The sequence below is a fragment of the Glarea lozoyensis genome (genome assembly GCF_000409485.1).
Source record: "Glarea lozoyensis ATCC 20868 chromosome Unknown GLAREA6, whole genome shotgun sequence".
NCBI classification, from domain to species: domain Eukaryota; kingdom Fungi; phylum Ascomycota; class Leotiomycetes; order Helotiales; family Helotiaceae; genus Glarea; species Glarea lozoyensis.
In genome coordinates, this window is record NW_007361001.1 from 1,392,236 (window position 1) to 1,417,725 (window position 25,490).

The 25,490-nt window shown below is 46.5% G+C and overlaps 10 protein-coding genes across 10 annotated transcripts; 4 read left to right on the top strand and 6 right to left on the bottom strand.

Moving 5' to 3' along the window:
• Nucleotides 1-783: 783 nt before the first annotated feature.
• Nucleotides 784-1,530, bottom strand: GLAREA_02774 (Riboflavin synthase; the record flags this gene model as incomplete). Its single annotated transcript, XM_008087859.1, has 2 exons — nucleotides 784-1,451; nucleotides 1,500-1,530. 2 exons carry the CDS (start codon nucleotides 1,528-1,530, stop codon nucleotides 784-786), a joined length of 699 nt encoding a protein of 232 aa, XP_008086050.1.
• Nucleotides 1,531-2,151: 621 nt separating this feature from the next.
• Nucleotides 2,152-5,580, top strand: GLAREA_02775 ((Trans)glycosidase; the record flags this gene model as incomplete). Its single annotated transcript, XM_008087860.1, has 8 exons — nucleotides 2,152-2,706; nucleotides 2,755-3,058; nucleotides 3,111-3,418; nucleotides 3,489-3,605; nucleotides 4,539-4,565; nucleotides 4,616-4,664; nucleotides 4,718-5,477; nucleotides 5,526-5,580. The coding sequence occupies 8 exons, from the start codon at nucleotides 2,152-2,154 to the stop codon at nucleotides 5,578-5,580; spliced, it is 2,175 nt and encodes a 724-aa protein (XP_008086051.1).
• A 343-nt stretch (nucleotides 5,581-5,923) lies between these two features.
• GLAREA_02776 (Class II aaRS and biotin synthetase) lies at nucleotides 5,924-7,690 on the bottom strand (the record flags this gene model as incomplete). The annotated part of the gene is made up of 4 exons (XM_008087861.1): nucleotides 5,924-7,323; nucleotides 7,373-7,502; nucleotides 7,549-7,631; nucleotides 7,678-7,690. The coding sequence occupies 4 exons, from the start codon at nucleotides 7,688-7,690 to the stop codon at nucleotides 5,924-5,926; spliced, it is 1,626 nt and encodes a 541-aa protein (XP_008086052.1).
• Nucleotides 7,691-8,457: 767 nt separating this feature from the next.
• On the top strand, nucleotides 8,458-11,807 carry GLAREA_02777 (ARM repeat-containing protein; the record flags this gene model as incomplete). Its single annotated transcript, XM_008087862.1, has 3 exons — nucleotides 8,458-9,171; nucleotides 9,221-10,909; nucleotides 10,962-11,807. The coding sequence occupies 3 exons, from the start codon at nucleotides 8,458-8,460 to the stop codon at nucleotides 11,805-11,807; spliced, it is 3,249 nt and encodes a 1,082-aa protein (XP_008086053.1).
• Nucleotides 11,808-11,964: 157 nt separating this feature from the next.
• On the bottom strand, nucleotides 11,965-12,447 carry GLAREA_02778 (uncharacterized protein; the record flags this gene model as incomplete). Its single annotated transcript, XM_008087863.1, has 2 exons — nucleotides 11,965-12,349; nucleotides 12,401-12,447. 2 exons carry the CDS (start codon nucleotides 12,445-12,447, stop codon nucleotides 11,965-11,967), a joined length of 432 nt encoding a protein of 143 aa, XP_008086054.1.
• Nucleotides 12,448-13,435: 988 nt separating this feature from the next.
• GLAREA_02779 (P-loop containing nucleoside triphosphate hydrolase) lies at nucleotides 13,436-15,868 on the top strand (the record flags this gene model as incomplete). Its single annotated transcript, XM_008087864.1, has 5 exons — nucleotides 13,436-13,583; nucleotides 13,635-14,359; nucleotides 14,412-14,437; nucleotides 15,200-15,452; nucleotides 15,506-15,868. 5 exons carry the CDS (start codon nucleotides 13,436-13,438, stop codon nucleotides 15,866-15,868), a joined length of 1,515 nt encoding a protein of 504 aa, XP_008086055.1.
• Nucleotides 15,869-16,064: 196 nt separating this feature from the next.
• GLAREA_02780 (Vacuolar ATP synthase subunit C) lies at nucleotides 16,065-17,475 on the bottom strand (the record flags this gene model as incomplete). Its single annotated transcript, XM_008087865.1, has 5 exons — nucleotides 16,065-16,274; nucleotides 16,333-16,825; nucleotides 16,874-16,965; nucleotides 17,021-17,115; nucleotides 17,175-17,475. 5 exons carry the CDS (start codon nucleotides 17,473-17,475, stop codon nucleotides 16,065-16,067), a joined length of 1,191 nt encoding a protein of 396 aa, XP_008086056.1.
• A 1,195-nt stretch (nucleotides 17,476-18,670) lies between these two features.
• Nucleotides 18,671-21,064, top strand: GLAREA_02781 (uncharacterized protein; the record flags this gene model as incomplete). The annotated part of the gene is made up of 3 exons (XM_008087866.1): nucleotides 18,671-19,970; nucleotides 20,025-20,906; nucleotides 20,991-21,064. 3 exons carry the CDS (start codon nucleotides 18,671-18,673, stop codon nucleotides 21,062-21,064), a joined length of 2,256 nt encoding a protein of 751 aa, XP_008086057.1.
• Nucleotides 21,065-21,993: 929 nt separating this feature from the next.
• Nucleotides 21,994-23,304, bottom strand: GLAREA_02782 (Nucleoside hydrolase; the record flags this gene model as incomplete). The annotated part of the gene is made up of 4 exons (XM_008087867.1): nucleotides 21,994-22,181; nucleotides 22,238-22,529; nucleotides 22,588-23,057; nucleotides 23,115-23,304. The coding sequence occupies 4 exons, from the start codon at nucleotides 23,302-23,304 to the stop codon at nucleotides 21,994-21,996; spliced, it is 1,140 nt and encodes a 379-aa protein (XP_008086058.1).
• Nucleotides 23,305-24,183: 879 nt separating this feature from the next.
• On the bottom strand, nucleotides 24,184-25,286 carry GLAREA_02783 (uncharacterized protein; the record flags this gene model as incomplete). Its single annotated transcript, XM_008087868.1, has 2 exons — nucleotides 24,184-24,536; nucleotides 24,584-25,286. The coding sequence occupies 2 exons, from the start codon at nucleotides 25,284-25,286 to the stop codon at nucleotides 24,184-24,186; spliced, it is 1,056 nt and encodes a 351-aa protein (XP_008086059.1).
• Nucleotides 25,287-25,490: the final 204 nt, after the last annotated feature.

Sequence of the window (25,490 nt, forward strand, 5' to 3'; positions counted from 1 at the left end):
CCAGTGGTTTTAGGAGATGATAGGATGAGTTTGATCGGAAAGCAAGACTGTATGGATTGAGTCCACTTGGATCTGAGAAGTATGAGGCGTACTTATACCTTTACGCAAAAACCATGAGATATTTTTGAGAGCATTGTGTGAAGCGAACACAGCAATTCTTGCCGCAGCCTCTGCCTCAATTGAGGGTATGGGCTTGCAAAATTTACTTGTCGTCTGATTGATGAAACTGCAAATCGCTCACCTGAGAACCCTTTTCGTAAACGAGCGGAGACCCCCGCCCCCACACGTGATACTCCCCCACGTGTGTGGGCGCTCCTTACCTCAGAAGCTGACTTGCATCCTTCCATCACCGCCCGAGAAACCAATTTATAACGCGATCAAATGATGTTATGCCAATCCGGCTGCAGCCCTGATACTGATTTTTTTATTACATCAATGGAGAGTTTGGAATGATGTTCTCAATAACGAGGTAGAATAATCGAATCTTGGCGGTGGTCTGGACGAGATACCAAGCGATGGTATCCATAGATGTCCACGTCCGAGCAAAAGGATTACGTTGCCTCGAGGTTGCAAAGAAACAGAGCCTCACAGAGCTGATATCGCACCGAAGCCAAGATAACAGCCAAAACGCCATGCCAATGACTCTGTGTGAGAGTCGTGAGAGGTTTCCACCCCTATCGCTATTCCTAGTCGTTTCCTTTCCAAGAGACTGAAATGCATTGAAACCACGTTTGGAGAGTGGAGAGCTTCGTTGGACATTGTCTAGGTCACTAATAGCTGAATTTACTCGCCCTTCTTGCCAGATATTCTTTCATCAACAATTCGTTCTACCATCTTTTGCAAAATGGCTGGCTGTCCATTGCTGCCTTGCGAGAAATAGCCCTCGACCGCTTTCTCCACGTACTTGCCAATCTGGTCGACTTCGACATTGACATCGTCCCCGGACCCTTTACTTGATATTATCACCTTCTCTTGGGTGTAGGATATCAGCATAACCTCCCACCAACCTTCTTCATCGTCGACCTTGGTTATAGTCAGACTGGCTCCATCTAGTGTTACGTATCCCTTCTCAACGACGTATCTCAATACTGCTTTATCGCGGGGCTGGAATCGAAAGGTAATCGCGTTTCCGTCCGGCTCTTTCTTCAGAATTTTTGCAACAGTATCGACATGACCTTGCACAAAGTGTCCGCCCATTCGAGTAGTTGACGATACCGCTCTCTCCAGGTTCACCCTGCTCTGCTCCTTTAAAGACCCAAGATTCGTTCGTCTTAACGTCTCGGGCGCAACGCCGACCTTGAAAGATGATTTGTCGAACCAAGTTACCGTCAGGCATGTCCCATTGATACTGATGCTATCACCGAGATGGCAATCGTCAAGGATTTCCGAGGCGCCGCATATGGTGAGTGTTGTGCCACCATCTTCGGATTGGCGGTCGAGCTCCGAGACAACTTCGAGTAGTCAGTAGACATTCGACATTCGGCCGGGCTGCTGCTAACCTCCGATGATTTCGACGATTCCAGTAAACATGGTGAAGATGGGGAAGGAAGTCTTGTGGCGCGTCCCAGGGTTGGTAAGTCATCACAATCATGGATAGGTTTGGATGAACCCACGATCGGAGAGTCTCCGGTTAAATGTTGTCCCGTGGAGCTCGGACTCCTGAATATTGATCACTCCAATCTTACCTATTTTATTCCCTCCTCTGCTATACATCCAGAGACTCGCACGTCTTGGACTTGCAGAAACCCCTCTTTGGTACTACAGAGCCCCATTCCACTGTGCTTCTCTTCGTCCCCTTAATGTAGCGAGCACCGTTTGAGTACAGCGGAATTGCAAGCTCCGTCTACCAAACAGGAATCGCCCTCGGTTAAGCAGTTCAAAGCACGATCTATATGATGAATGGCCGTGTCGTTGATTGTTTTTCTCTAGACTTTATACTCTATCTCACACTATGGCACTCGGGTGTCTCCCGGCCCAGCGGTCCATATTGGCGAGGCTATTCCCCATGAATGACTTCATTTAGCATGATGAATGTAATTTTGCATAGACAGGGCTCAGACACGAAGTCAATGTTATAACTAGAGCCTTACCAGTTTTCTAAACATTTTGCTCTCTCGTTATTCCCAGCGTTTTCAGTTTCTGCTTTCAATAATGTATAAAACTCTTCTGTGGTCTGCTTTTACACTGGGGGCCTTTTCTCAAAGTCCAAATGAGCCCAGCTCCCAAGTAAAAGATGCACTCAGTCCAGCTATCAAGTCCATCTTTCCAAATGGCTCAAACTTGACTGCAGAAATATTAAACACATTTCTTCGTCCAGCCGAAATTGTCCTTAGGAGAAACTCTCACATCTATAGAGATGGCAAGACCCTTAAGCTCCAAGGTGAGCGTTGGACTGCGAGCGGTGCAAATGTCTACTGGCTAGGTTTAGATGAAAATGTTGTACCACCTGCAGGGGCACCATATTACGCACCTCTGCAAGCAAGTTATCCCACTAAGGGAAGGATTACCGAAGCAATGGCAACGTTGGTGACTATGGGAGCTCGAGTTATCAGGAGTCAGACACTTGGGGTCAGCGTGGGCAATCCTTTGAGCTTGATGCCAACCCTAGGTGTGTTCAATGAAGCCGCTTTTGACACGATAGATTGGTCAGTCTTTCAAGCAAGGCAGCATGGGCTTCGGATAATTCCGCCTTTGGTCGATAACTATGTAAGATAGTCCTCTAAGACTCATCTCCATGCTGATGATTGGCTTTAGGACTATTATCATGGTGGAAAGTTCACCTTTTTACGTTGGAGAGGGTTCAATATCACTGGTAGCGACAAACCACTTTCACCAGATGTTATGCAGTTTTACACCAATGCCACCATAATTAGCGACTTCAAGGCCTACATTGAGCACTTGATGACCCACGTCAATCCATACACCGGTCTCACGTACGCGGAGGACCCAACAATCATGGCTTTCGAGACAGGCAATGAACTCAATGGACCTATTTGGGCAGACCAGAATGTACCTAATGAATGGACAAAAGAAATTTGCCAACTCATTAAGACGCTGGGTAAAAAACGAAGCTATCTACTTACTTCTTCTAATGCTAACGCGTGTCTAAGGTCCTCAAAAGCTTTGTGTTGACGGTACTTATGGTATTAACAGCACTCACTTCGAGGTAGCAGAGGTTGACATCTTCTCAAACCACTTCTACCCCCTCAGAACTTCGACTCTCAAATCTGATATCGCAGCGGTCGAGAAATCAGGTCGTGTATACATCGCTGGAGAGCTTGGTTGGCTTGACACAACGGGTGATTCTCTCGCCGATTTCAATGATGTGATTCTACAGCGGCAGAGCCTTGTTGGGAATGAAGTTGCTGCTGGAAGTTTCTTTTGGAGTCTTTTTGGTCGTAATGTTCCTGACTGTTCGGTAAGATACTCTGGAACACTCATCAGACCATAAAGTTGTGCTCAAACCATGTTTGCTGACACGACAGTAGAAATTCGTCGAACATTCAGATAGATTCACGCTTCAGTACAACAACCCGAATAACTCAGCGTCCACAAACTCATTAATCGCACAAATTCGTCAACACTATTTCGCTATGCAGGGCATCGTAGTTGATTCATATCTTCCCGCAGTTCCGTGCCCGCAAAACTATATTCCTGGATATGATGCAGAATATTATTTTTGATGAGCTCCCCAGGAGTAGCTAGCCGAGAAGCTGAAATTAAAATCGGAATCTCTATCAAAGCAACGGGAATGGTCGCTGAAGAAGAGAAAGGGAACATGTTATGGACTAAATAACTAGTAGAACATGCCTGTTATGTACCTAGTAATCATAAAACATTAGGACTTCAGGCCTTGATTACAAAATACATGAATTCAAACCACAATTTAAGAGGTTGTATATTGGTGATACTAGACACCTTTTGAATCCCACGCAAAACAACTCTCACACCTTCATCGCATGCTAGTTAAGATGCTTACGAGGTTATATGTATTCAAAATTGTCAGACATCAAGTTTAGCAGGCGTATCATCCTTCATGGGAAACCAACTTTGTAAAAGCAGGTCAAAGGCCGCAATTGAATCTCGTTGCAGCGAATAGTTAGATGTTTTTGACCTCATGAATTCAATGATAGGATTTTCTTATTCCTTCATTTTGAGTTTGTTGCTGGCCTATTGTAAGATTTCTAGGTCAATAATCCAGTGCGGATGTCTAAATTTGTAGGCGAGGTTTGTCTGGGGCGGGCGTGGTGTCGTGGTCGTGTCGTGGGTTGTCGGTGCGACATGCAACAAAACCCGGACTTCTTCATCGGCCCGGTTTTCGGAATTGCAACGGGAACTGCAACGGTTGTTTATCAATTTCGGCAGCTGTGGCCCAACCGCCAGCAGTGTACTCCGCTGATTATTCTCGCAGACAATGTCTCTCCAACCTGCATACAACATATGGCAGGATGATTTTGAGACACAATAACGTCCTGCCATTATGGCTTCTTTTATTATTTGTCTCTTTCAGTCAAGTATTAGCTTCTAAAGGAGACCAGCGCCCCGAGTTCCGCGAATGCGTCAAGGTATGTCAAATACAACGTCGCATGTCCTAACGAGTACTGAGATATTGTAGGTATGCAAAGAAGAGAACTGCGCAGAAGGAAAAGCTACGACGCCAATTCGTATGGGCGCCACCTTAATATTCCTAATGCAAATCCTGTCTGACAGATTATAGCTCTCTTGCACAAAGTCTTGCTATGGGATTGCCCTGCCGAATGCGACTACACCTGCCAGCATATCGTAACGGATATGCGCGTTGCCGCAGGTGAAGAGATACTTCAATTCCACGGAAAATGGCCTTTCTACCGATTCCTGGGAATGCAAGAACCCTTCTCGGTCTTCTTCTCCTTCCTCAATTTCCTCGCTCACCAGAACGGGCTGTCGAAGATCACCTCGAGCATACCGGCGTCCTACCCATTACGAAAATACTATATTATATTCGCATACTTTGGGATGGCTAGTTGGATCTTCAGCATGATTTTCCATACTCGCGATTTTGCTGCAACAGAGCAATTGGATTACTTCGCCGCTGGGGCAAGCGTGCTATACGGGTTTTATTATACACCAATTCGAATCTTTCGTATGGATCAGGGAGGGAAACGAAGGAAGTCGTTACTTAGGGCGTGGACAGGATTATGCTTATGCATGTATGCAGCGCATGTTATATACCTTAAATGGTACGACTGGGATTACACGTACAACATGGCAGTAAATGTGGTTATTGGGGTGCTGCAGAATTCCCTATGGACATGGTTTAGTATTGGAAGATACAAGAAGTCGGGTCGACTTTGGGCGACATGGCCGGGTCTTGTCGTTGCTTGGATCATGATGGCTATGAGCTTCGAACTGCTCGACTTTCCGCCGTTATGGGGGTGCCTTGATGCACATAGCTTGTGGCATCTGGGGACTGTCGGGCCAGCTATGATCTGGTATAAGTAAGTCTTCCTTGCCAATTTAACAAGAAATCTGCTAACAAATTGAAGCTTTTTGCTGAAAGACGCACAAGACGACATGACAGGCACAAGGTTAAAGAATTGAATAGGTTGGACTCGTGGGCTGTATATACCACATTATTAATAAAGGACGCTTGAATATTCCCATACCCAGTTACAACCATGTCATACGTTCCTGTTCTTCGGTGACTACGTCCAGTGCCAGCTGACGTTTTGATAAGGTTGGACTTCTGGATCTTTGTGCATGCTCCCTCTGTATTATCGTTGTCTATTGTAGGAGTCTAGTTACCAAAGTTTCTTTTCATTGGTAGCCCCTAAATCATCCCTCCTGCATATGTTTCCAACATTTCATGAGACACGTACAGCTTCTCATGAATATCTTGCAATCTTCTTACAGTATCTTACAAAATACACCAAACCCTGAATGTCTACAGCTGATCCAGTAAAGAGTTGACAAAGGTCGGCAACTCCTCGAATGGCACATCCTGACGAACTTTCAATCTCCGGCATTGTACCTCACAGATCTTCTCACTCGCCCATTTTTTCCCGACTACAATAATCACAGGGTATCCCACTAAATCAGCGTCGTTCATCCTCCAAGCGAACCCTCGTTTTCTGTCATCGATAACAAGATCGAGCGGCGCCTGACCAGTAGTTTGCGATTGAAGTAGCGCATCGTAAATTACTTCTGGAGCCTCATCAAGCTGTCCGTTACCAAGTGGGATGATAACAGCATCGAAAGGTGCCATGACGCGAGGCCAATTGAGTCCCTTTTCGTCGGCTAGGGTATCTGCGACGGCTCCTATCATTCGTGAGACCCCGATACCATGGCATCCCATTTGGATCATCGCTTTTCGACTTGATGATTTTTGGCCTTCTTCTGTAAACTCGTAATCTTCCTCGTGGTCCCGAGTGACCTCGACGGGAAGCAATATGTTTGCTTCAAGAGGCTTGCTGTACCTAGATCCTAGATGGAATGTATGTCCGAGCTCGATTGCTTCTTGGACAACGACTTTGTCTTTATTGCATTGCGGACATGTATCGCCGGTCCGAGTTTTCAAGAGACTGAGAGGCTCTTCCGTTTTTGGGTCATGATTCCAAGTTTCAATTATTGCTTCTGTCGAGAGTCGAGCGTCGAAGAGCCTCTCTCTACCCGAGGAGTTGCTGGGCCCCAAAAGTGGAAGCTTTTCCGACATCTCGGAAGATATTCTGCCATCCACCAAATGAATGAGTCTCTGAGTTTGGTCAGATTTTGCCTCTGTTGCTAGCTCCGATCCAGACTGTGGAGCCTGGTGAGCCCAAAACATAGCCTGGGCATTTGGGCTGTCCACCGAACTGTCTAGGTCGGGGTAAACAGCCTTAACGGCACGAATATTGACTTCGGAGACGGGGTTTAGCTCAGAGGTGTCATTGGAAGAAGGATACCAGGCAGTGAGTAATGTCGAACGATCCTGTGATATACCATGCCACTTCCTTATTGACATTTCATCGCAACTACCGGCTTCCTCCGTAGGAAACTTGATGATCGCTTTCTCTTCATTGGACACATAGCCGCAGCTTTTACAGCTAATAATGTGATCTTCGCCCTTTGTTGTGGGAAAATGGAACTCATGACTGAGATTGCCGCCCATGTCGCCAGAATCTGCTTCAGCAACCAGATAAGGTATTTTGAGCTCATCGAACAATTTGGCATATATTGCAGTGACCTCATAATACGTCGAGAGGGCCAGAGGTATGCTTTGATCGAAGGTGTACAGATCCTTCATTATAAATTCCCGGGACCTTAATAAACCATGTCTAGGGCGCAGCTCATCGCGGTATTTTCGAGCTGAGAAAGTATTAATCACCTGATATGTCTCGCCAGCTTTTGCACTTACATATCTGATGGACGCGGACTGGCAGATCTTTGTAAGATTTGAGAGAGCTCGATACTAACGTGGTAACTTCCTCTTCGTGTGTGGGTGAGAGCAGATAACCAGTGTCCTTTCGGTCTTTGAATCGAAAGAGCTGTAATCATTAGCTAAGTCATCAATTCGGACTGATCAAGAGTTACTTCAGAGCCCACTGAACTTAGCCTCCCACTCTTCTCCCAAAGCTTTTCCGAGGTAATTGATGAGAGATCGACCTTAGATGAACCTGCTCGAATTAGTCTGGTTGTCATCCATAGGACATAGGTGCATACCGAGCTTCGCCATGTATCTGTCTATTAATTTTTCTAACTTCTCCTGAACTCTCCGACCTAGTGGCAGCATATGAAAAATTCCTGAGTGGGCCTGTCATCAATTAGCATGATTTGGTAGGAAGCCAAGGTAGTATGCACTTGACGCAGATATCCAGCCCGAATGAGCAATGAATGAGCATCTATTTCCATCAAGTTAGTCATGGATCTAGTTTCATCACAGTCTATATGTGCACCTGTCTCAGTCGATGCAATTCCTCCAGATGGCGCCCATATTGTAGACAGGCGATTTCGCTCGGACTACTATCGAGTTAGCCAAGGTATATGTCCAATTGGAAAGAATCTTGCTTTTTGTTGACCAGTTGAAAACCAAGTTCTCTCAGGCTTATGCAATCGAATCCGGATGAGGCCATCTGATATACATAGTGCCCTTCCGAGTAAAGCTGGGGAGCTATTCCAGGACCGCAAATATCTTGCAAAAGGGGTTTGAGTAATGTTCCTCATTCTATCCTCAGATGAGTCGGATATTGACCCTCCAACCTGTGATATACCCTATCTACTCAAATATAGCACCCACCATGAATTAAAAGTTCGGAATTCATCTTGTCGTAATCTCTAGCCACTACATCCTAAGGTGAGATGAGATTCAACCTTGAGAGTTATGAGAGGTGAGCTTAAGCGAGCATCCTTAGCGCCAGATGTTATCTTATCGCCGATCGAAAAAATTCATTTCTTCCATGAACTGGACCTGCAGTCCAGACGTAAATCCACCATCTCTCGAAGATGGCAAGAAGAAACAATAAAGTTGCAAAGGGGGAGAAGTCTGCTACTGGGGCCAATGGCGATGCACTCCCTACATTCGACGACAATGCACTGTCCGCTTTGACAGCGAAGATTGAAAAAGGATTTGGAGGGGGAGGGCCAGCAAAAGCAGATCGAGTGTCGCATTCCAAAGAGAAGAAAGGAGGAAAATCGAGCAGTGGACCTGGACCGAAAAAGGAAAAGCTCTCGACGCGATCGTCGGCAGCTCCAAGAGGGACGAAGCGCGATGCAAATGGTAATGCGAAAGTGGACGGCAAGTCTAGGCCAGGAAAGAAGGCAAAAGAAAATGGTAGCAAAGATTCGAGGGCTGTCCTATTGGAAGAGATATTGGCTCTGGGAGGAACTGAGGAAGACTTAGACCTCGTAGCGGACGCTGCTTCTGACGAAGAGGAGGACGTAGTTGGAAATACTTCGACCGACAAATCTCTACAGAAAGAACTGGCAAAATTCGTCGCTGGCCTGGGAATCGAAGGGCAAGTTGCAGATGAAGATGACGGCGCAGAAGATGACGAAGCAAACCAAGAAGATGTAAAGAGCGAAGATGAAAATGGATGGGAGGAGGCTTCGGAAGGAGACTCTGCAAGTTCAGACGATACTGCAGAAGCTGTTCCTGAACTAAAGCGGCCAGCTCCAGCATCTCAGAACGCGTTCTCGAAGAATGATGCAAATCGCCTAGTAAGTTTCTTGGTTCTGGGTATGATTGGACTGACTGATTCGTAGCTAGGTCTTTGAAGCTCGTCCTGACTGGCATGCTACCGATCTTCCTCCTTTGCCGTCTGAGAAGGTCCCGAACCCAGCTAAATTCCAAACTGCTATATCGAATCTAAAAGCATACGCCACTACCCTCTTAGAAGCAGACACAAACTTGTACGCTTCCAAACATCTTTCAGCTTCTTCGTCACATCGATTCTTGTCACAAATTATGACTTCCGGTACATTATCAGATAAAGTCTCCGCGTTGACTTTGGTTGTGCAGGAGTCCCCTGTCCACACCACTAAGTCGTTTGAGAATCTTCTTGTTCTAGCGAAAAAGAGGAGTCGTGCTCAGGCTGTCAGTGCACTTGGAGCTCTAAAGGATTTGCTAGGAAATGGTGTTGTTCTACCAGCTGACAGGAGGCTCCGGCTATTTGCCAATCAACCAGGACTTCTTGGGACACTACATGAGGATACTATCACAACCTGGGTAGTTGGCCATCGTCTTCCAGGAAATATCAGTAAAGCACATCTGATATCATGGGCATATGAAGACTGGCTGAAAGATCAATACTTTGAAATGCTTAAAATTCTAGAGGGATGGTGCAACGATGAAGTTCTGTATGCCCGGACGCGAGCTGTTACCTATGTGTATGAGTTGTTGAAGGAAAAGCCTGAACAAGAAGCCAATTTACTCCGTCTCCTGGTTAATAAACTTGGCGACCCAGACAAGAAAATCGCCTCGAGAACGTCTTACCTGCTTCTCCAGTTGCAGACTTCACATCCTTTGATGAAACCAATTATCATCAAATCCATAGAGACGGAGCTTCTACTGAAACCAGGCCAAAGTTCGCATGCCCGCTACTATGCCATCAACACCTTGAATCAGACGATTCTAAGAGCCAATGAAGAGGAGGTCGCTAAGAAGCTCCTAGACATTTACTTTGAGCTTTTTGTCTCTTTGCTAAAGAAGAAGGAACCGAAGCCAGAGCCTACAGGCCCCTCCATAAATCGAAAGGGGCAAGTCCAAGGTGGAGGTGCACCGATGGGAAAGAAGGCCAAAGCGAAGGCGACGAAAGAAGAAGAAGCAAAACTGGCTAGCCAGGAAACAACTGAGAAGATGATTTCCGCCGTTTTGAGCGGTGTTAATCGAGCCTTTCCATTCTCAAAAGCAGATGATCTAAGTCTCGAGAAGCATATGGATACCCTGTTCAGAATCACTCATTCTTCGAATTTCAACACCAGTGTCCAGGCATTGATGTTGATTGAGCAGTTGGCCACAACAAAGCATCTCGCTGTCGAGCGATTCTACCGCACTCTATATGAATCTCTGCTTGACCCAAGACTGATAACGTCTTCCAAGCATGCTTTATACCTCAACTTACTCTTCCGAGCCATTAGAGCGGACATCAACATCAAGCGCGTCAAAGCATTTACGAAGCGACTGCTTCAAGTCGTTACGCTTCACCAACCTCCATTCATCTGTGGTGTAATCTATCTCATACGAGAGCTGGAAACACTTTTCCCAACTCTAAAAACTCTTATTTCTGAGCCTGAACTGGACGATGAAGACGAGGAGGAAGTATTCCGCGATGTACCAGAAGAAGGTGAAGCGCCCATTGCCGAGCAACCGAAGAAATCGAGACTCACTCAGACTTACGATGGCCGGAAGAGGGAGCCTGAGGACAGCAATGCTGATAAAAGCTGCTTATGGGAAATTGTAAGTCATGTCGAACTCGTATCTAAGTCGTTAAACATTCTAACAAGACCAGATACCCTTCCTTGTCCACTTCCATCCGTCTGTTGCCTTGTTCGCTGGTCGCCTTCTGAACAACCAAGCTATGCCACCAAAACCTGACCTTGCGTCGCATACCCTTTCAGCCTTCCTCGATCGCTTTGTATATCGTAACGCAAAAGCTGCATCGGCTGGTCCACGTGGTAGTTCAATTATGCAGCCTCTTTCCGGTGGTGACAGCAAAGCTGTTTTGTTATCTAACAAATCCAGCCATACAACACAACCCCTTAACACGGAAGCTTTCTGGCGCAAGAAAGCCGAAGATGTGGCTGTCGACGAGGCGTTCTTCCACAAATACTTCAGTCAAATCGGCAAGACCAAGCAGGCTCCATCCAAGAAAAAGGTACCCACTGAAGGGGAGGATGGAGAAGGTGAGGATGCAGATGAAGACGAGATCTGGCAAGCGCTTGTGGAGTCTAGACCCGAGGTCGAAGGAAACAGCGACGAGTCAGATATGGAAATGTTGGATCTGGATGATTCTGATATGGAAAATGACTCTGATCTAGATATGTCCGATGGTGGTGTGGAGATTAACATGGATGATGATGAATCTGATGTGGAAGGCGAGGAAGTGGACGAAGACGAGTTTCCGGGCAGCGAGGTCGGCAGTGAACCTGAGATACTTGAGGATGAGGACGATGAGGACGAGGATGCACTGTTTGCCAAAGAATTGAAAAGTGCCCAGCCAGCCGACGAGGACAAGGATGAAAAGGAGACAAGCAGGAAGCGCAAGCAACGGCTCAAGAAATTGCCTATGTTCGCTTCCATGGAAGATTATGCTGCGATGGTGGACAACGACGATGATGAAGATCAGGGGCTATAGACTAGTCATGTTGAATAAACCTTTGATCACTCGATGGATTCTAGGAGGCGTATTTTCCAAAAAAAAATCAAGAGATTCCCCAGCCTTATTCCAGATGACAGTCCTTATTGCCGCCATAAATGCAAACCTAGCGCCTAATCAAATGGTATCAACTACTCTACACATCAAACCACTCCAACTGATCCTTCTCCCCAAAAATCGCCCTAAAATCCTTATCCCCATCACTCTTCTCCGTCTCCTCGAAATGAATGCAATGCAACCTAGCCGACTGCGCCTCTCCCGCAATAAACGCCCTAAACATGATATAACTTCCAGGGCTCGCTGGCAGCTCAACCTTTCCGAAGAGGTGAAGACCGTAGGCCGACGTGGCTACGCGCACTTCTTTTAGGTCTGAGGTGGAGATGTCGGCGAGTTGGTCGTTGGAGAGGGAGGAGACGGGTGCGAAGTATTGGGGCTCGTGCTTGTCGGTTTCGTGGCGGAGGTGGATGAGCTCTTTTTTGAGGGCGGGGAGTATGGCGGAGAATGCTTCTATGGATTCGGATCTGGGGGCTATTAGTACTTAGTTAATTGGCGATTTATCTTTGGAGACGTACTTAGGAGGATGGGCAGCTCCCATTTCGACGGTTTCTGCGGTTGCCATGTTGGTTATGAGTTGTGGTGTGGGGTTGTTTAAGTTAAGTTGAGAGTCTTGTTTCTGAAGGTATTTTGGAAATGTGGGATACAGGCAGTATATATACGTTTACTCAGTATCCAGATTCACGATGGCGGGGAGACCCAGCCTTAAATACCTGGGTACAATGGCCAACTTTCCCAGTCAATGAGAGCTGGGCTGGGAGAGCGGGGATGCTGGCAAGGCACCTCGCACGCATGATTTCATGTGGGAGGTCAGCCGTTTCATGTATTCTGACGATATTGACTGGACAAGTTCGTTTGCAGTGAACTGTAGCTATGTGATTTGGATGGTTGAATTCATCTCGTCAGCCACTGAGGGCTACGAGCATGAAGGCATCCATGGATGGGCTGATGGGCGGGGTGGTACGATGCTCACTTTGATCACATTTCACCACACTGCATCTCTGGCTAGCAATACTACCTAGGTAGTATTTCTAATACTTAGAGCAATTCAGATAGGGGTTGATATTCAAGTGCTGGAAGATGTCTGTGGTCCAACGTTTGCTAGTTGTAAATTGAAACCAAGGGTTCAAGCTCAAGCTGTACCCCTGACTAAAGCACTGACAAGGGGGCAGCATGCGAAGATGACGTCGTGCCTGAGTTTTTCTAGACCAACTCATGCTCCATTTCTAGTTCTAGCAGTCCCGGACTGCGAAAGTTACGATATTCTTGGAAAAAGAATCTTGCAAGAGTACTGAAGGGAGAATGCAGAATCCAATGATCCAACTAATGGACACAGTCACGTGATTGTTTCATGAGTCGTGCAAAGTCGCATCCACTCGTGGATAACGATAAGATCTCGGCCCCAGCGATATCGGGTTTTGACTCGCCGAGGTAACAATATTTCGGAATCCATCTCCTTTGCGCTGTCAACATAAGATAGACCCACAACACATGCCGACACCAATGTCCAAACATACACCGCCATAAATTTCTGGAAAGAAATCTGTTAGAACATGGCCTTGGCAAGCCGCTTGTCGCGGCCGTTCGCCGCCGGTACTGTCAAAAGGGCCGCGTCCGCTGCGTCGGGAACAACGTATAAAAAGAGTATTGTGAGATTCCCAAGGACTTTTACCACGAGTTCGCGTTTGTTTACAGATCAAGGTAAGTCGATTTCTTGCAATTGATATCTTTTGCTAATCTGATTGTCAATAGCAACTGCTTCAATTCCACCTATTGCTCAAAAATCGATTCTCCGCCGAACTCTGGGTTTTTTCTCCATTGCATTTTTCTTTACTACCCTCGGCGTAGCAGTATATATACCCAGTATGGTGGCAAGTGCAAAAGAAATCGCCAAAGGGCCTCCAACAGATGAGGAGACTCTCACGATGTATGTTCCAGCGGATGATGTCGAGCGGGAAATCGAGGAACACATTCGAAACCACCCCGTGGCAGTGGAATTGAGGTCAAGGCCAGAGATGTCAGAATCGAGACCGCATATGAAGATTCCATTCGGTTACAAGGCGCACAACTTCACGGGTGGTACTTTGATGGGACCTGGAAGGGTCGCTGTACCACCGTTTGCTTGGAATGAGGCTGGTGGGAAGAGCATGGTCTCGATATCATACTTGGGAGAGGATCTTTGCGGACACCCGGGAATTATTCATGGTGGTATGCTTGCTACCATGTTAGATGAAGGTCTAGCCAGATGTTGCTTTGCAGCACTACCGAACAAGATTGGAATGACTGCCAATTTGAATATTAATTACCGAGCGCCGGCACCTGCTGGATCATTTGTTGTGTTAAGAGCGGAGACTACTAAGGTTGAGGGAAGGAAAGCGTGGGTCAAAGGTCATATCGAAACTCTTGTTGGGGAAGGGGAGACGCCTGTCATCTTGGTGGAGGCTACTGCACTTTTTATCGAGCCAAAACTCGCAGCTGTAAGTGCAATTCCACTAGGCTTTTGAAGGATCAGTGACTAACGAAGTATAGAAAATGGCGAGGGTATATCCTACCCAGTAGGAAGTTTCTAATGATACAACCAGAAAAAAAATTGTCATCCATAAAAGGACGAGGAGCAGAGGAGACATACAGCTCCTTCCGGATGTCCATAGTAGTGGAAAATGCTAAGGAGCAATTCGCCGGCAGAATAAGAGTTCACGTAGAAAGCGATCATATATTTAGTAATAGATGTCTTATATCGGACCTAGATTTAATGTACAACATTACACACATACATGCGATAACCATGTCTCGCTGCCATCTTGTACCAGCTGAATTAGTTCTGGCCTTCTTCAAATAGAAGCATTGGTAATACAGCACCGAAAGTAAAGTCACACATCCAATACCAAATCTGTATCCTCATCCATTTACTCAGTTCAATATAAAACGCAGACCAGCCAGCACACTTAAATTTGTCTCATCACAAACACCCTTCCACGTGATCCTCCGTACCTGCACCCAAGACCCCTGCAATTGCGCCTTCGAATTACGCAAGATCTTGGCGCTGCCGGCAGCACGCTCGATTTTTTTGGGTGGTCCCGCGACTTGCGAATTAGGTGCTATACTAATAATCGTGGCAGGCCCTTGTCTTCCTGAACTTCTTTGAACATAAATCCATTCTATATTTATTTCAATCGCAATATAAAGTCCACTTATAACTTAGATCTATCATAATGGCAACGTAAGTTCTCAATTCGCATGTCTGAGAAAGACTTTTACCCCGCCAACCCCACCATCTCCTCCCTCGCCATTGAATCCAACTAACAACTCACCTCCAGCAACATCACATGGCACGAAGGTCTCTCGCGCTCCGAGCGCAACGACCTGCGTAAACAAAAGGGCTTTACGCTCTGGTTCACCGGTCTCTCCGCGTCCGGAAAAAGCACCATCGCAACGGCGGCCGAACAACATCTACTTCACTTGGGACTCGCAGCATATCGATTGGATGGTGATAATGTGCGCTTTGGATTGAACAAGGATCTCGGGTTCAGCGAGAAAGATCGTAATGAGAATATCAGACGGATTGGGGAGGTGAGTAGGGAGTGATGGGGAGGAAATTGAGAGTAGGGCTGACTGGATGTTAGGTTGCGAAATTATTCGCTGATTCTTCGACTATCGCTTTGACTTCTTTCATCTCGCCGTATATCTCAGATCGAAAGATTGCGCGGGACTTGCATAGCTCGGATAAGGGTGATGCGTTACCTTTCATTGAGGTTTTCGTCGATATCCCGGTCGAGGTTGCGGAGGCTAGAGATCCAAAGGGATTGTATAAGAAGGCTCGTGCTGGGGAGATTCCAAATTTCACTGGAATTAGTGCGCCATATGAGGCTCCTGAGAACCCAGAAATCCACATCAGGAATGATCAGGTAACGGTTGAGGAAGCAGTTGCCAAGATCATGGAATATTTGTACGAGCACAAGTTGATTGAGAAGTCAGCGTCTGCATAAAGGGCTCTCGTTTTTCGGTTCAAACTTTCAAGGGTTTGGAGGGTACGCGGATAGGATTATATACATTGGCGTTGCTGTTCGATTGGTTTCCAGACGTCAGCTCATGTCATTTGAATTCGTGCTATGTGGAATACCGCATGTGACAATGCTTTCACCAACCCAATTGCGCCATTCTCTAGGGAATACCCCATGCCATCTATAAAATCTCGAACTCATAATAAACATATGCGCTGTACTCTGCGCCCTCTCCGCTAGGGCCGACACCCGCAGCCGCAATCTCTGATGACAAAGCTGAATCATCCTTGGTGACTCTGCCCTTCTTATCTCGCCCGAAAGCGTTACCTCCAAGGTATGAATATGTAGAGTCAAGTGCGTCTTTCGCCTTTTTCGCGAGTTTTGGGGTTGTCTGATGATATGTCAGTAGCTGTCGAATCATACAAAGGGTCAACAAGCAGGTGCCATACCTTGACCAAACCACAAACATAGTCAAGTGGCAACCCGTACCGCAGGACAGTTTCGACAAACACTCTCAGAGTCAAAACATGAATCCAGATCATAACAGCCTCACTCCACCCGGTCCTGCCTAACCGTAAAGCTTCGCCCCAAACTTTTCTCTCCTCTCGACTTACACGCTCGACTTCCTTGCGCTCTTCCTCTTTACCACCCTCAACATACTTATAATCTCTCGGTGTCCATTTCATTTCTCTACATTTGTGTTGAAATTCAGTGCTGAATTTCTTGAAAGTCGTGACGGTATATAAAATATATTCATCGTCCTGCGCAACTTCCACCGATGATCTTGGCACAACCATTGGTGATACGGTTTCGTAACTCTTGAGGAACTCCTTTTTGCTGTTCAATGGTACGACTACCAGGTGTGTTTCGAGGTATTCGGAGTCTTGTATCAACAGTTTGGGATCGACAACTGGCGTAAGGGACTTCGTGGAAAGATTTCCCCTATTTGCTCATTAGATTCTGAAGAGATACTATCGAATGGCAACAAACGTTTGTTTCCTTTGCAGAGCTGTAAGATTGGTTTTTACTGAATTGTATTGGGAGACTTTCGCCTTGACATCATTGTCGATACTAACAAGTTCCTGTAAGACGATGATTAACTTTGTGTATACGAGCGCTTGTTGTGGTTCCACGGACCTTCTGCAATGAATCGATAAGCTCTGCGAGGGGTTTATCGGCGCGGTATTTGACCTTGTTCCATGAAAACGTGCGTAGATATTGATCGGCAGGCTCTATTTGCAGTACTTAGTTGCAGTAAAGAAACTAATGGCAACAGAATCAACCAACTTACTGTCGTTAACAGTCTTCTGCTGGGCTATCTTTGCCTCATCGCCCTCCAGTAAGCTCTTCAGCGATTCTCCAACCTTGGCTACCACACCTTGACAGGCAGATTCGAGTTTAGAAAGGTCGTCTGCCTGCTGTACCAAAGCATCGAGAGTTCCAATCTTAAATTCGGGTATCTTGAAAGGGGCGACAACGCCATTGTTCGTTGTGACTGTCGAACGTAGCGCCGTAAGGGCTTCTTCTCTATCGTTCGTTGGCGAGATGGATGAAGGTAGCGAAACCAGCATGTACTTAGTTGAGTCGGACATTGTTGAGACAGAATATGCCTTGGCTTGTGAGGAAATTGACAGGCAATTCCCAAGAAGCTATCAAGGTGGTCTTGGGCCTGCTGAGCGACTGTAGATGTGAACGGCGGAGCTCTCATGGATCATCAAGCTTGGGAGCTCCAGCCTCGACAAGATGTGGCACGTGCACTTGTGAGTTAAGCGACTTCTTTAACATCGCTCCTTCTCCTTTAATCCAACATCATCGAGTTGTCCGATTTATCCTCCGTCTTTAATTCGGTTGAAGGAGAAACAATGGAATTCCGAGGAAAGATTCTTCTGTTCATACCTACACATCTTGTACATCCTGTACATCTTGTACCAAAAGCTTTGTTAAACTCGCCTCCTTCTGCTCTTCATGGATCCCACTCGAGTTATGGCATCCTACCCTTTTCCTTTTCAGACCTGTCTGAAGTCTGCCCAAACAAATTTGATTTTGTTAATTGCATGTATTCAAGTGAGTTCGAAGGAACTAGTATCACGCCAACCTTTAGTTCGATTGGCCCGGACAGAAATAGGGTAGCTTTCAGGTACCATGCAGCCAACCTCTTCCTACATTACTCTCTCGCTATGCTGGAATTTTTCCATTGACAATGTCCCCAATCTATATAATACTGAATCATGTTGCATGTTTCTCCGCATAGCTTCGTGTGTTATAACGTTGTTTGTTGTATTGACCTAGGTGTGGCGAAGTGTCAAGAGCCAGTCATATTAGCACACAACATGATTTACACTCAAACCTCACTCAAATTGCTCGCTCAAATTGACGGAATCATAGTGATGCTCAGTCTTGCCATAATTTGTTATTATTTTGCTTTACAGTGTTGCTTCAGTATTAAAGCTGACGTGAAAGGTGGGGACGAGGACTGCAGCCACATACGTGAATGTATATTTGCAGTATATTGAACATTCCGTCAGTGAATCAGGGGCGACGTTTCTACAAACGGCTATAAGCGGCAAGCCAGTTGTTGGCTTTAACTTCACTGTCTTGCCGCGATATCACTGTTTTGTGGCTGGTCTGTTCCCTAGGGATTGCTCTAGAACAGTCGGCCTCACCTCTGCTTCGCCAGACTACATATCCCTTCTCGAATCATCAGATCCAACCTTCGAACTCTTGACGAGTAAGATGAGCGCCGACTCATCTTGCTAAGACTTTACAATCGCATAATTCGACAGAAGTATGGCGCAAGCTATCCAGCTTCTGGATGAACGTATCATGGCGTATCGTGCCTGGCGCATGAAGAGCCAAAACCATCATCGACTCGAGCGCGCGTTCTGGTCACTCTTCTCCTTGGATTCATCGGTGCTCGATTTGGACCGACTTGTCGTCTTTTGCGCAGGAACGCGCGCGAAGTACATGTTCGGCAGAAGACAAACATTGGAACACTTTCAAAGCTTGCCAGCTTCTACAACCGCAGTTCAAGTCTGCGACAAATGCGACGAGGCCAAAGTTTGGGCAAATGTGGTCGGCGGGGATGATGCAGGTCAACGGGCTCCAGAAGACGTTTCAAGAACGCCGTGGAAAACGCCAGACTTTGGCATAACCTATCGCTATCGCCAGCATTCTCAGGAATCACTTTTACAGTTGCACTCCACCGTTGGAAGTGGGAAGCCGATCGTTTGTCCTCATTATCCATCATCCAGCTTGGGATCTTCGGATCGCAGTCCCAATACCAGCTATGAATCTTCGCGCAATAGCCCTAATACTTCTCCCCGGGAAATGGGCCATTATCTTGCCAGTTCGCCCGCTGTATCTCCCCCAAATCGGAACAAGACACCACTCAAGTCTTGTTTGAAAAAACAGATAGCAACAAAACCTGAGAAGGTAGAGCCATATGACGACACAATATTTTACAGACTGGCCATTACGAGGATCGAATCCGATCATCCAACATTTGGGCCAAACAGGCTTAATCTAGTAGTCATGAGTCCAGATTCGCCAGACTCTCCGCACACTCACAATGGACGGCCCATTATTTCGTGGGCTCAGGCCCCCGAACTGCCAAAAGATCCCCCCCGGATATTCCCTCCACGGCACAAAAGAGTTCGCTTTGATTCGAGAACATCTTTACCGCATACCAAGATTCCAGAATTGACTTGGCAGCCCACTGCCCGCCTTCCTAAGATACCCAAGCCTCCTGAGGGGTCTGTATTACCATATATTGCGACCGTCTCATATTCGCAGAACTGGAATTTTTCTCAATTCATTGTTACAACCACAGACCCAAGCGATCCAGGCGTTTGCTGGCTGCAACAGAATAACATGGCTGGCCAGGCAATTTTGCGTCCCGACATGCTCAACGTTTGCCACACAAGGCCAAATAGCGCTAAGATGAGAGCTGCAATGGCCTCTCCTTATCTAACGAAGAGACAAAAGGATGCGATTCGTGCAAATTTGGTCAAGAAGACGGTACAAAGAATACCACCATTGAGAACCAAACAGTCAACTCCGGAACAGCCAATCAGCAAATCATACGTAGGTAAGTTGTCAACTTTCTCTTCTGCGAAAAGGTCAAAGCTAACACCGTATTTAGGAGACATCAATCAAGCTTGTGCTTCTACTTTAACCAGAAAGAGCAATGGAGAGACGGTATCTACAGCCGCTGCATTAGCACCTGGGATTCGGCGAGCGAAGAACTGGCAAAAGTCAATTGAAGCTTTCGATAAACTTGAAGAGATTGCTAGTCCCACTAAGGAACCTGACGAGAGAACTATCTCTCGTACAACGGGACGAAGCAACAATCGTCGCCGAAATATCCGATCCTCAAGCAAGCCGTATCAACTTAGCCATACCAAGAGATCTTCCGATGGTTACAGACTCACGGAGAAAGAGAGAGCTAGCCAGGCTGCTGGGGCTGTTCATATTAATCCCCCAGAGCCAGCACGAAAGAAAATTGGCCAGCCAAGCCCCATGGATGGCCAGAATAAGGATACACATATCGTTGGCCAAGAGGAGGATACCCATATCGGCGAGCAGAAGGAGTTCACCAACATGTCAGAGAATACGGAGAGCATGGATACAGCTGTCGGGGGAAAGACGGAAAGTATGAATACCGTCGACATTCCGTTTGCAAGGAGCCCTTCTTCTTTCAAACCATCGTCCATATCGTTACTTTCTCGAACCGTTCGTGAGTCGCGCATGCGTGCCCCGGTGTTAAATTCTACTGGTAAGGATTGTACGTCTGTCAGCTTTGCGCTACCGCCCATTGATGAAAATTGCGCTACGCTTGTCAACAGAACCAGTAGCTCCGTCGGTTCCGGCCAGAGCAATTGTGGCAGTTCTTCAAATGCGAGGAACACATTGGTATCGTCCGAAAGCCCAGAGCCAATTTCATCTTTGGAGGACAACACGACGGATGAACATCGACCGCTGGAGAAGGCGGGAAATGCAGTGTTCACTGTGTCTAAAACCTGTAGTAAGTAGAGATGCCTCTGATAAATCCACCATTCAAATAGCTGGTCTAGAATGGGAGACAAGCTGACACAGATAATTACTACAGCAATTTTCGACTCGGGAGATGACGACTCAAGCAACGAATGGGATCCCAGCTGGTTGCTGGAGAAATCGTCCTGAACTATCACAAGGTTGAAAGATTTTTATGACCATTTACCATTATATCATTTATGGTGGCGCCGTCATGGCGCATAGGATATCACAGCGATGTTTTGTATATGGCTGGTGTATATGTACGACAAGACGACACAACAAGGTTCACTTTTTTGGAACAATTTGAGGAGGACATTTGATGATGATACCCATGCTTCTTAGCATAGCCTTGACACTATTAGGTGTTACAAGGTCGCTTTAATACTTAATTCTAATCAGTTACTTTCAAAGATTCAGGCGCTATTAGGCGTTATAGGAGACGGGGTTATGAGACCACGAGTCACGAAAAGAAATCTAGACGACAATTACAGAAGTGATACGCGATGGGTTTTGTATGGAAACTTCTATAGTAGGCTAAGGCCTCAGTAATCGATAGTTAATTTATAATTTTTTTCAGATCTGCTTTTGATTCTACCGTGACTATGCATCTCCGAACTTTGGAAACCTTTTCTTAGAGCAAGAGTTGTCACTAAAGGCATGCCTGTGAGTTTTAGACATAAGGAAACATAATGTCTACCTTCCGTCTCTATTCTTTGTCTTCCAATTCTGAATACAGCAGTAAGGAAGGAAAATGCAAAGGAGGATTCGTTGTTTATGGGATGCCAAATTCCTGAGCAAGAACAAACAGAGATCATCACAGAAAACAAACGTTGCAAAATTTGGCGATGAGTAATAGATTCTAGGAAATTCATTCCTTTCTTTTTCTTTCCAATAACTGAAGAGAATATGTATCCCTCTATTTTTGTTGCCCCCACCAATTTAGACTCGGTCTTCTAGAGGACGGGTATCAGTCTAATCCCAAAAACAATCCAAACAGCAACGCTTTTTCCTTTCTCGTAAATACAAAGTCATTACTGTCATACACACGCTCATTTTCTAGATGCGCACCAATACTTTCATGCAGCAAGATCAGCACAGCTCTTTGGATACTGCACGCTTCTCTTAATCATCGTCTTTAACTTGTCGCCATCAATCGTATGGACATAAGTGACGTTTCGAACGTTAGGAGGCTTGAAATCGCTCTGGTAAACGTGGATGTTACCGTATCGAGGAGATCCGTAGGCGGTATCAACATCAATGTAGACTATCTCACATTAGTCTTGGAAGAAGAGCAGTCGCAGTCGGAGGAAGGCAAATTACCTGTGCTAGAATTGGTGTTGATAGTTGGGTCGGCAAGCAGAGCCATGGCTGTCTCATCCCAAAATGGGAAGAAGGCTTCCGCTGCGTAGTACTTGTGCATGAGTTCCGAGTAGGGATTCTTGACTTCATACACCTCATCGAGGAACTCCTGTGTAGACATCACTTGATTGGCGACATTGCCAGCAATAACGATATCCGGGAAATCAGCCGTCAAAGCAATCTTTGAACCCTCTGGGTCGATCATAAGATTTATATCAGAGTTAATATCGGCTTGGAGGTAATCTCCAGAGGTCTGAGAGGTGTCGGTTAGCTTGTGGTTTACCACATCATAATAAATCGTGACAACGAACCTGCAGGAGATTGACATCAACATAACCACCCATGATAACCAACTCCTTTGCCAAGCTGGCGAATTGATCATCCATCCTCACAGCAAGCGCAACGTTCGTTAAAGCACCTGCACAGTATATACTCACCTGACCAGGATACTTGCGTACCTGCTCAATCATAAACGCAGCAGCATTCGTACCGGCGGCAGTGATATTCGGAAACCCCTCCACGAACGCAGCAGGAGTAATACGGTTAGGATCATCTCCAGAGGTAGGATCAGAAAAGAGCGCTTCCGCCGTCGCATTGAATTTCTTAAAAGCGCCTTCCCATGGCAAGACTCCATGTACCGATTCCCAGGCCTGGAACAGCTCAGGCGTGTTGATGATAGGGTGAGTAGCACCATAATACACGGGGATACAGCTTAAGTTGCCCACTTCGAGCGTTGCGAGCGCGTGATATGCACCTTGCTTTTGCCAGGTGTTGGCCGTTGCTACGGCCGGCGCGTTAGCTGAGGAGCACCACGATAAGTAAAGTCGGAAGCACTAACACGATGCGATACCAAGGATTTCAATCCCGGCATCGAGGGCCATGAGAAAGGGAATGAATCCTGCTGGCGACCAATCATTGTCTAGAATTGCATAACGCTTTTCTGTTGCGTTTGTTCTCGGGTTGAGAGGAGATGCTTGAATAGATCCCGAAAGAGCGAGAAAAACGCTGGCAAGTGTGGAAAACTGCATATTGATGTTTGTAGAGGAAAACAGAGAGCTGCAAGATGAATTACCGGACCTACTTGGGTATTTATACTTTATACGTGAATTTTCACTTCTAGTAGCACGATACCGTCCGTCCCCACCAGGTCCGTATGCCGAACGACGATACTTTTACATAAATGATGTTTTGGAAGGGCAATCGGCGAGATGCGAAAACGCTATCAGATTAGCTCCCGTGGCCGCGGCTCTTGATGACGTTCGAGATTGAGGTGGTTGAAGATCTCGCTGTTAATAATGGGGTTTATCGAGATACGCGGAGGCTACGTTAGTTTAAGTTAGACTCTCGATAGGCGACATGAATTGTGGAAAATGGAAAAAAAAAACTTACAAAGCCTTGACGACGGTCACAATCTTTACACAATAAAAATATGTCGCTGTATTTGAGTTTCTAATATATGTGATAGCGAAATAATGTGACTAGGGCAAACCTTAAAGTTTTGTGTTTGTAATGAGGAAACATCCGTGAAGTGGCATTATCAACAGAGAAACAGCAATTATTTATTTCTAGACAGTATGCATATAAAAGGAATGCCTTCCAGAAGGAGATGGCCAGCAGGTAATATCTTTCATTGAAGTTGTATTTCGACCGACTTCGAAAAGACCCACGTCCCAAGAATCGACGCAAGCAACGATAATACCAGTCCTGGATCCAAGACATTGGTAGAGCATGGTCAGTATATATATCAGAATAGTTTCCCTTGGTTCCATAAACTCTTTCTAGTATTGTGAGTAGAAGACTAGTGCGGCACAGTCCAAGTGCTTTTGTTGGAGGTAAACCGATCCTTCCCAGCCCCCTTTTTTTAGCGAACTCCTCGTAACTCGTATCCAAATACTCGTAAAACAACCTCACTCTCCCGTTTTCAACCAAGGTGCTGTGTCTTGACTTGTGAAACTAAATGGGCTTTTGGTCATCTCGGGCGATCGCGGACTCATCCGGACAGCGAACAGGTCATCTTCTGCGTTGTCGTCCTGCGAAGGAACATGTCCGCTCGTAACAGCATCTAGAGAGTTGATTCGACTGCCGCTAAGCGATGCGCTTTGCCTCGCCAGAAGATGATCAGGAGGGATTTGTGCGACTATCCGTGGTGGTCGAGCCGATGCACTAGCGCTGTGAAAGAGTGCAAATGAAGATACAGCTACATCGCCCATCTCCGGAGATAAAGGATGCAATGATTGATCCAATTTCGTAGACTCATTGCCTATATTCAATTAGTCGCGACAAAATCGCAGATTGATATTCGCGTACCTGTTGAAGTACTCAATTGAGCAGTGCTGGTTCCCAGCTTAAGCCCCTTAAGCTTTTCCGCTAAACGACCTCCTGAGGGGGATTTCGGACTTGTGGGGGAAATGGGATGCTGAGATTCAGGCACCACCTTTGCGCCAACGCCAAAATGCTCTTCGAGCCATTGTTTCTCTTGTATGGCCATTTCTAATCCTACTCCCTCCCCGTTTAACATCTCTACATCAATCTCTTTCTGTAGGGCAGATAACCGTTGCTTAGCATAAATTGTATGAAGCACGCCTTTCTTGCCAGCAGTTGTCGCACTCACGCCTAGCTCTGGTGGAAAGAGAGCTGGTAATGGATTTGTCTGCATCGTCCTCCCGCCCTTTTGTGCCAGCTTCACTATCCGCGGTACCGTTACTCCTGGGGTCAAGAGAAAATACAATCGATGCAGTTTTCCATCCGCGCCAGCTCTGGCTGGCAGTACTGTGCTTTTTCCCTCCCACGAAATTTCCCAATTGCCAGTGCACACTTCTGCTCCTTCTTCCTCGTCTTCCCATTCTACCATGAGTATCTTGGTTCCATCATTGCCCCTTCCAGCTTCGAACTCGAATCTCGCTAAGGCGCCGGAAGAAGACAGAGCAGGTGCCTGGTCGATGCCAGTCGCAGGATCCAAAGGTAGGATATCGGATTCGAAATGCGCTCTCGAGGGAGAGGGTAGAGACATGATCGCTGCCTATGGATCTTTGTGAGCTTTAAAGGCTGTCAGTCCATGCGGGGGTCTAGATTTGGACACAGCAAGGTGAGGCTGCGTGAGGGTGGGACTGAGTCGTGAGGGCTTTCAGGCTGCTCGGAGGCTCGGTAGTGTGGTAGGAGGAGGAAAGAGTGTGGAAGTTTAAGAAGTCGGAGCAGCCAACAAAGGTACACAGTC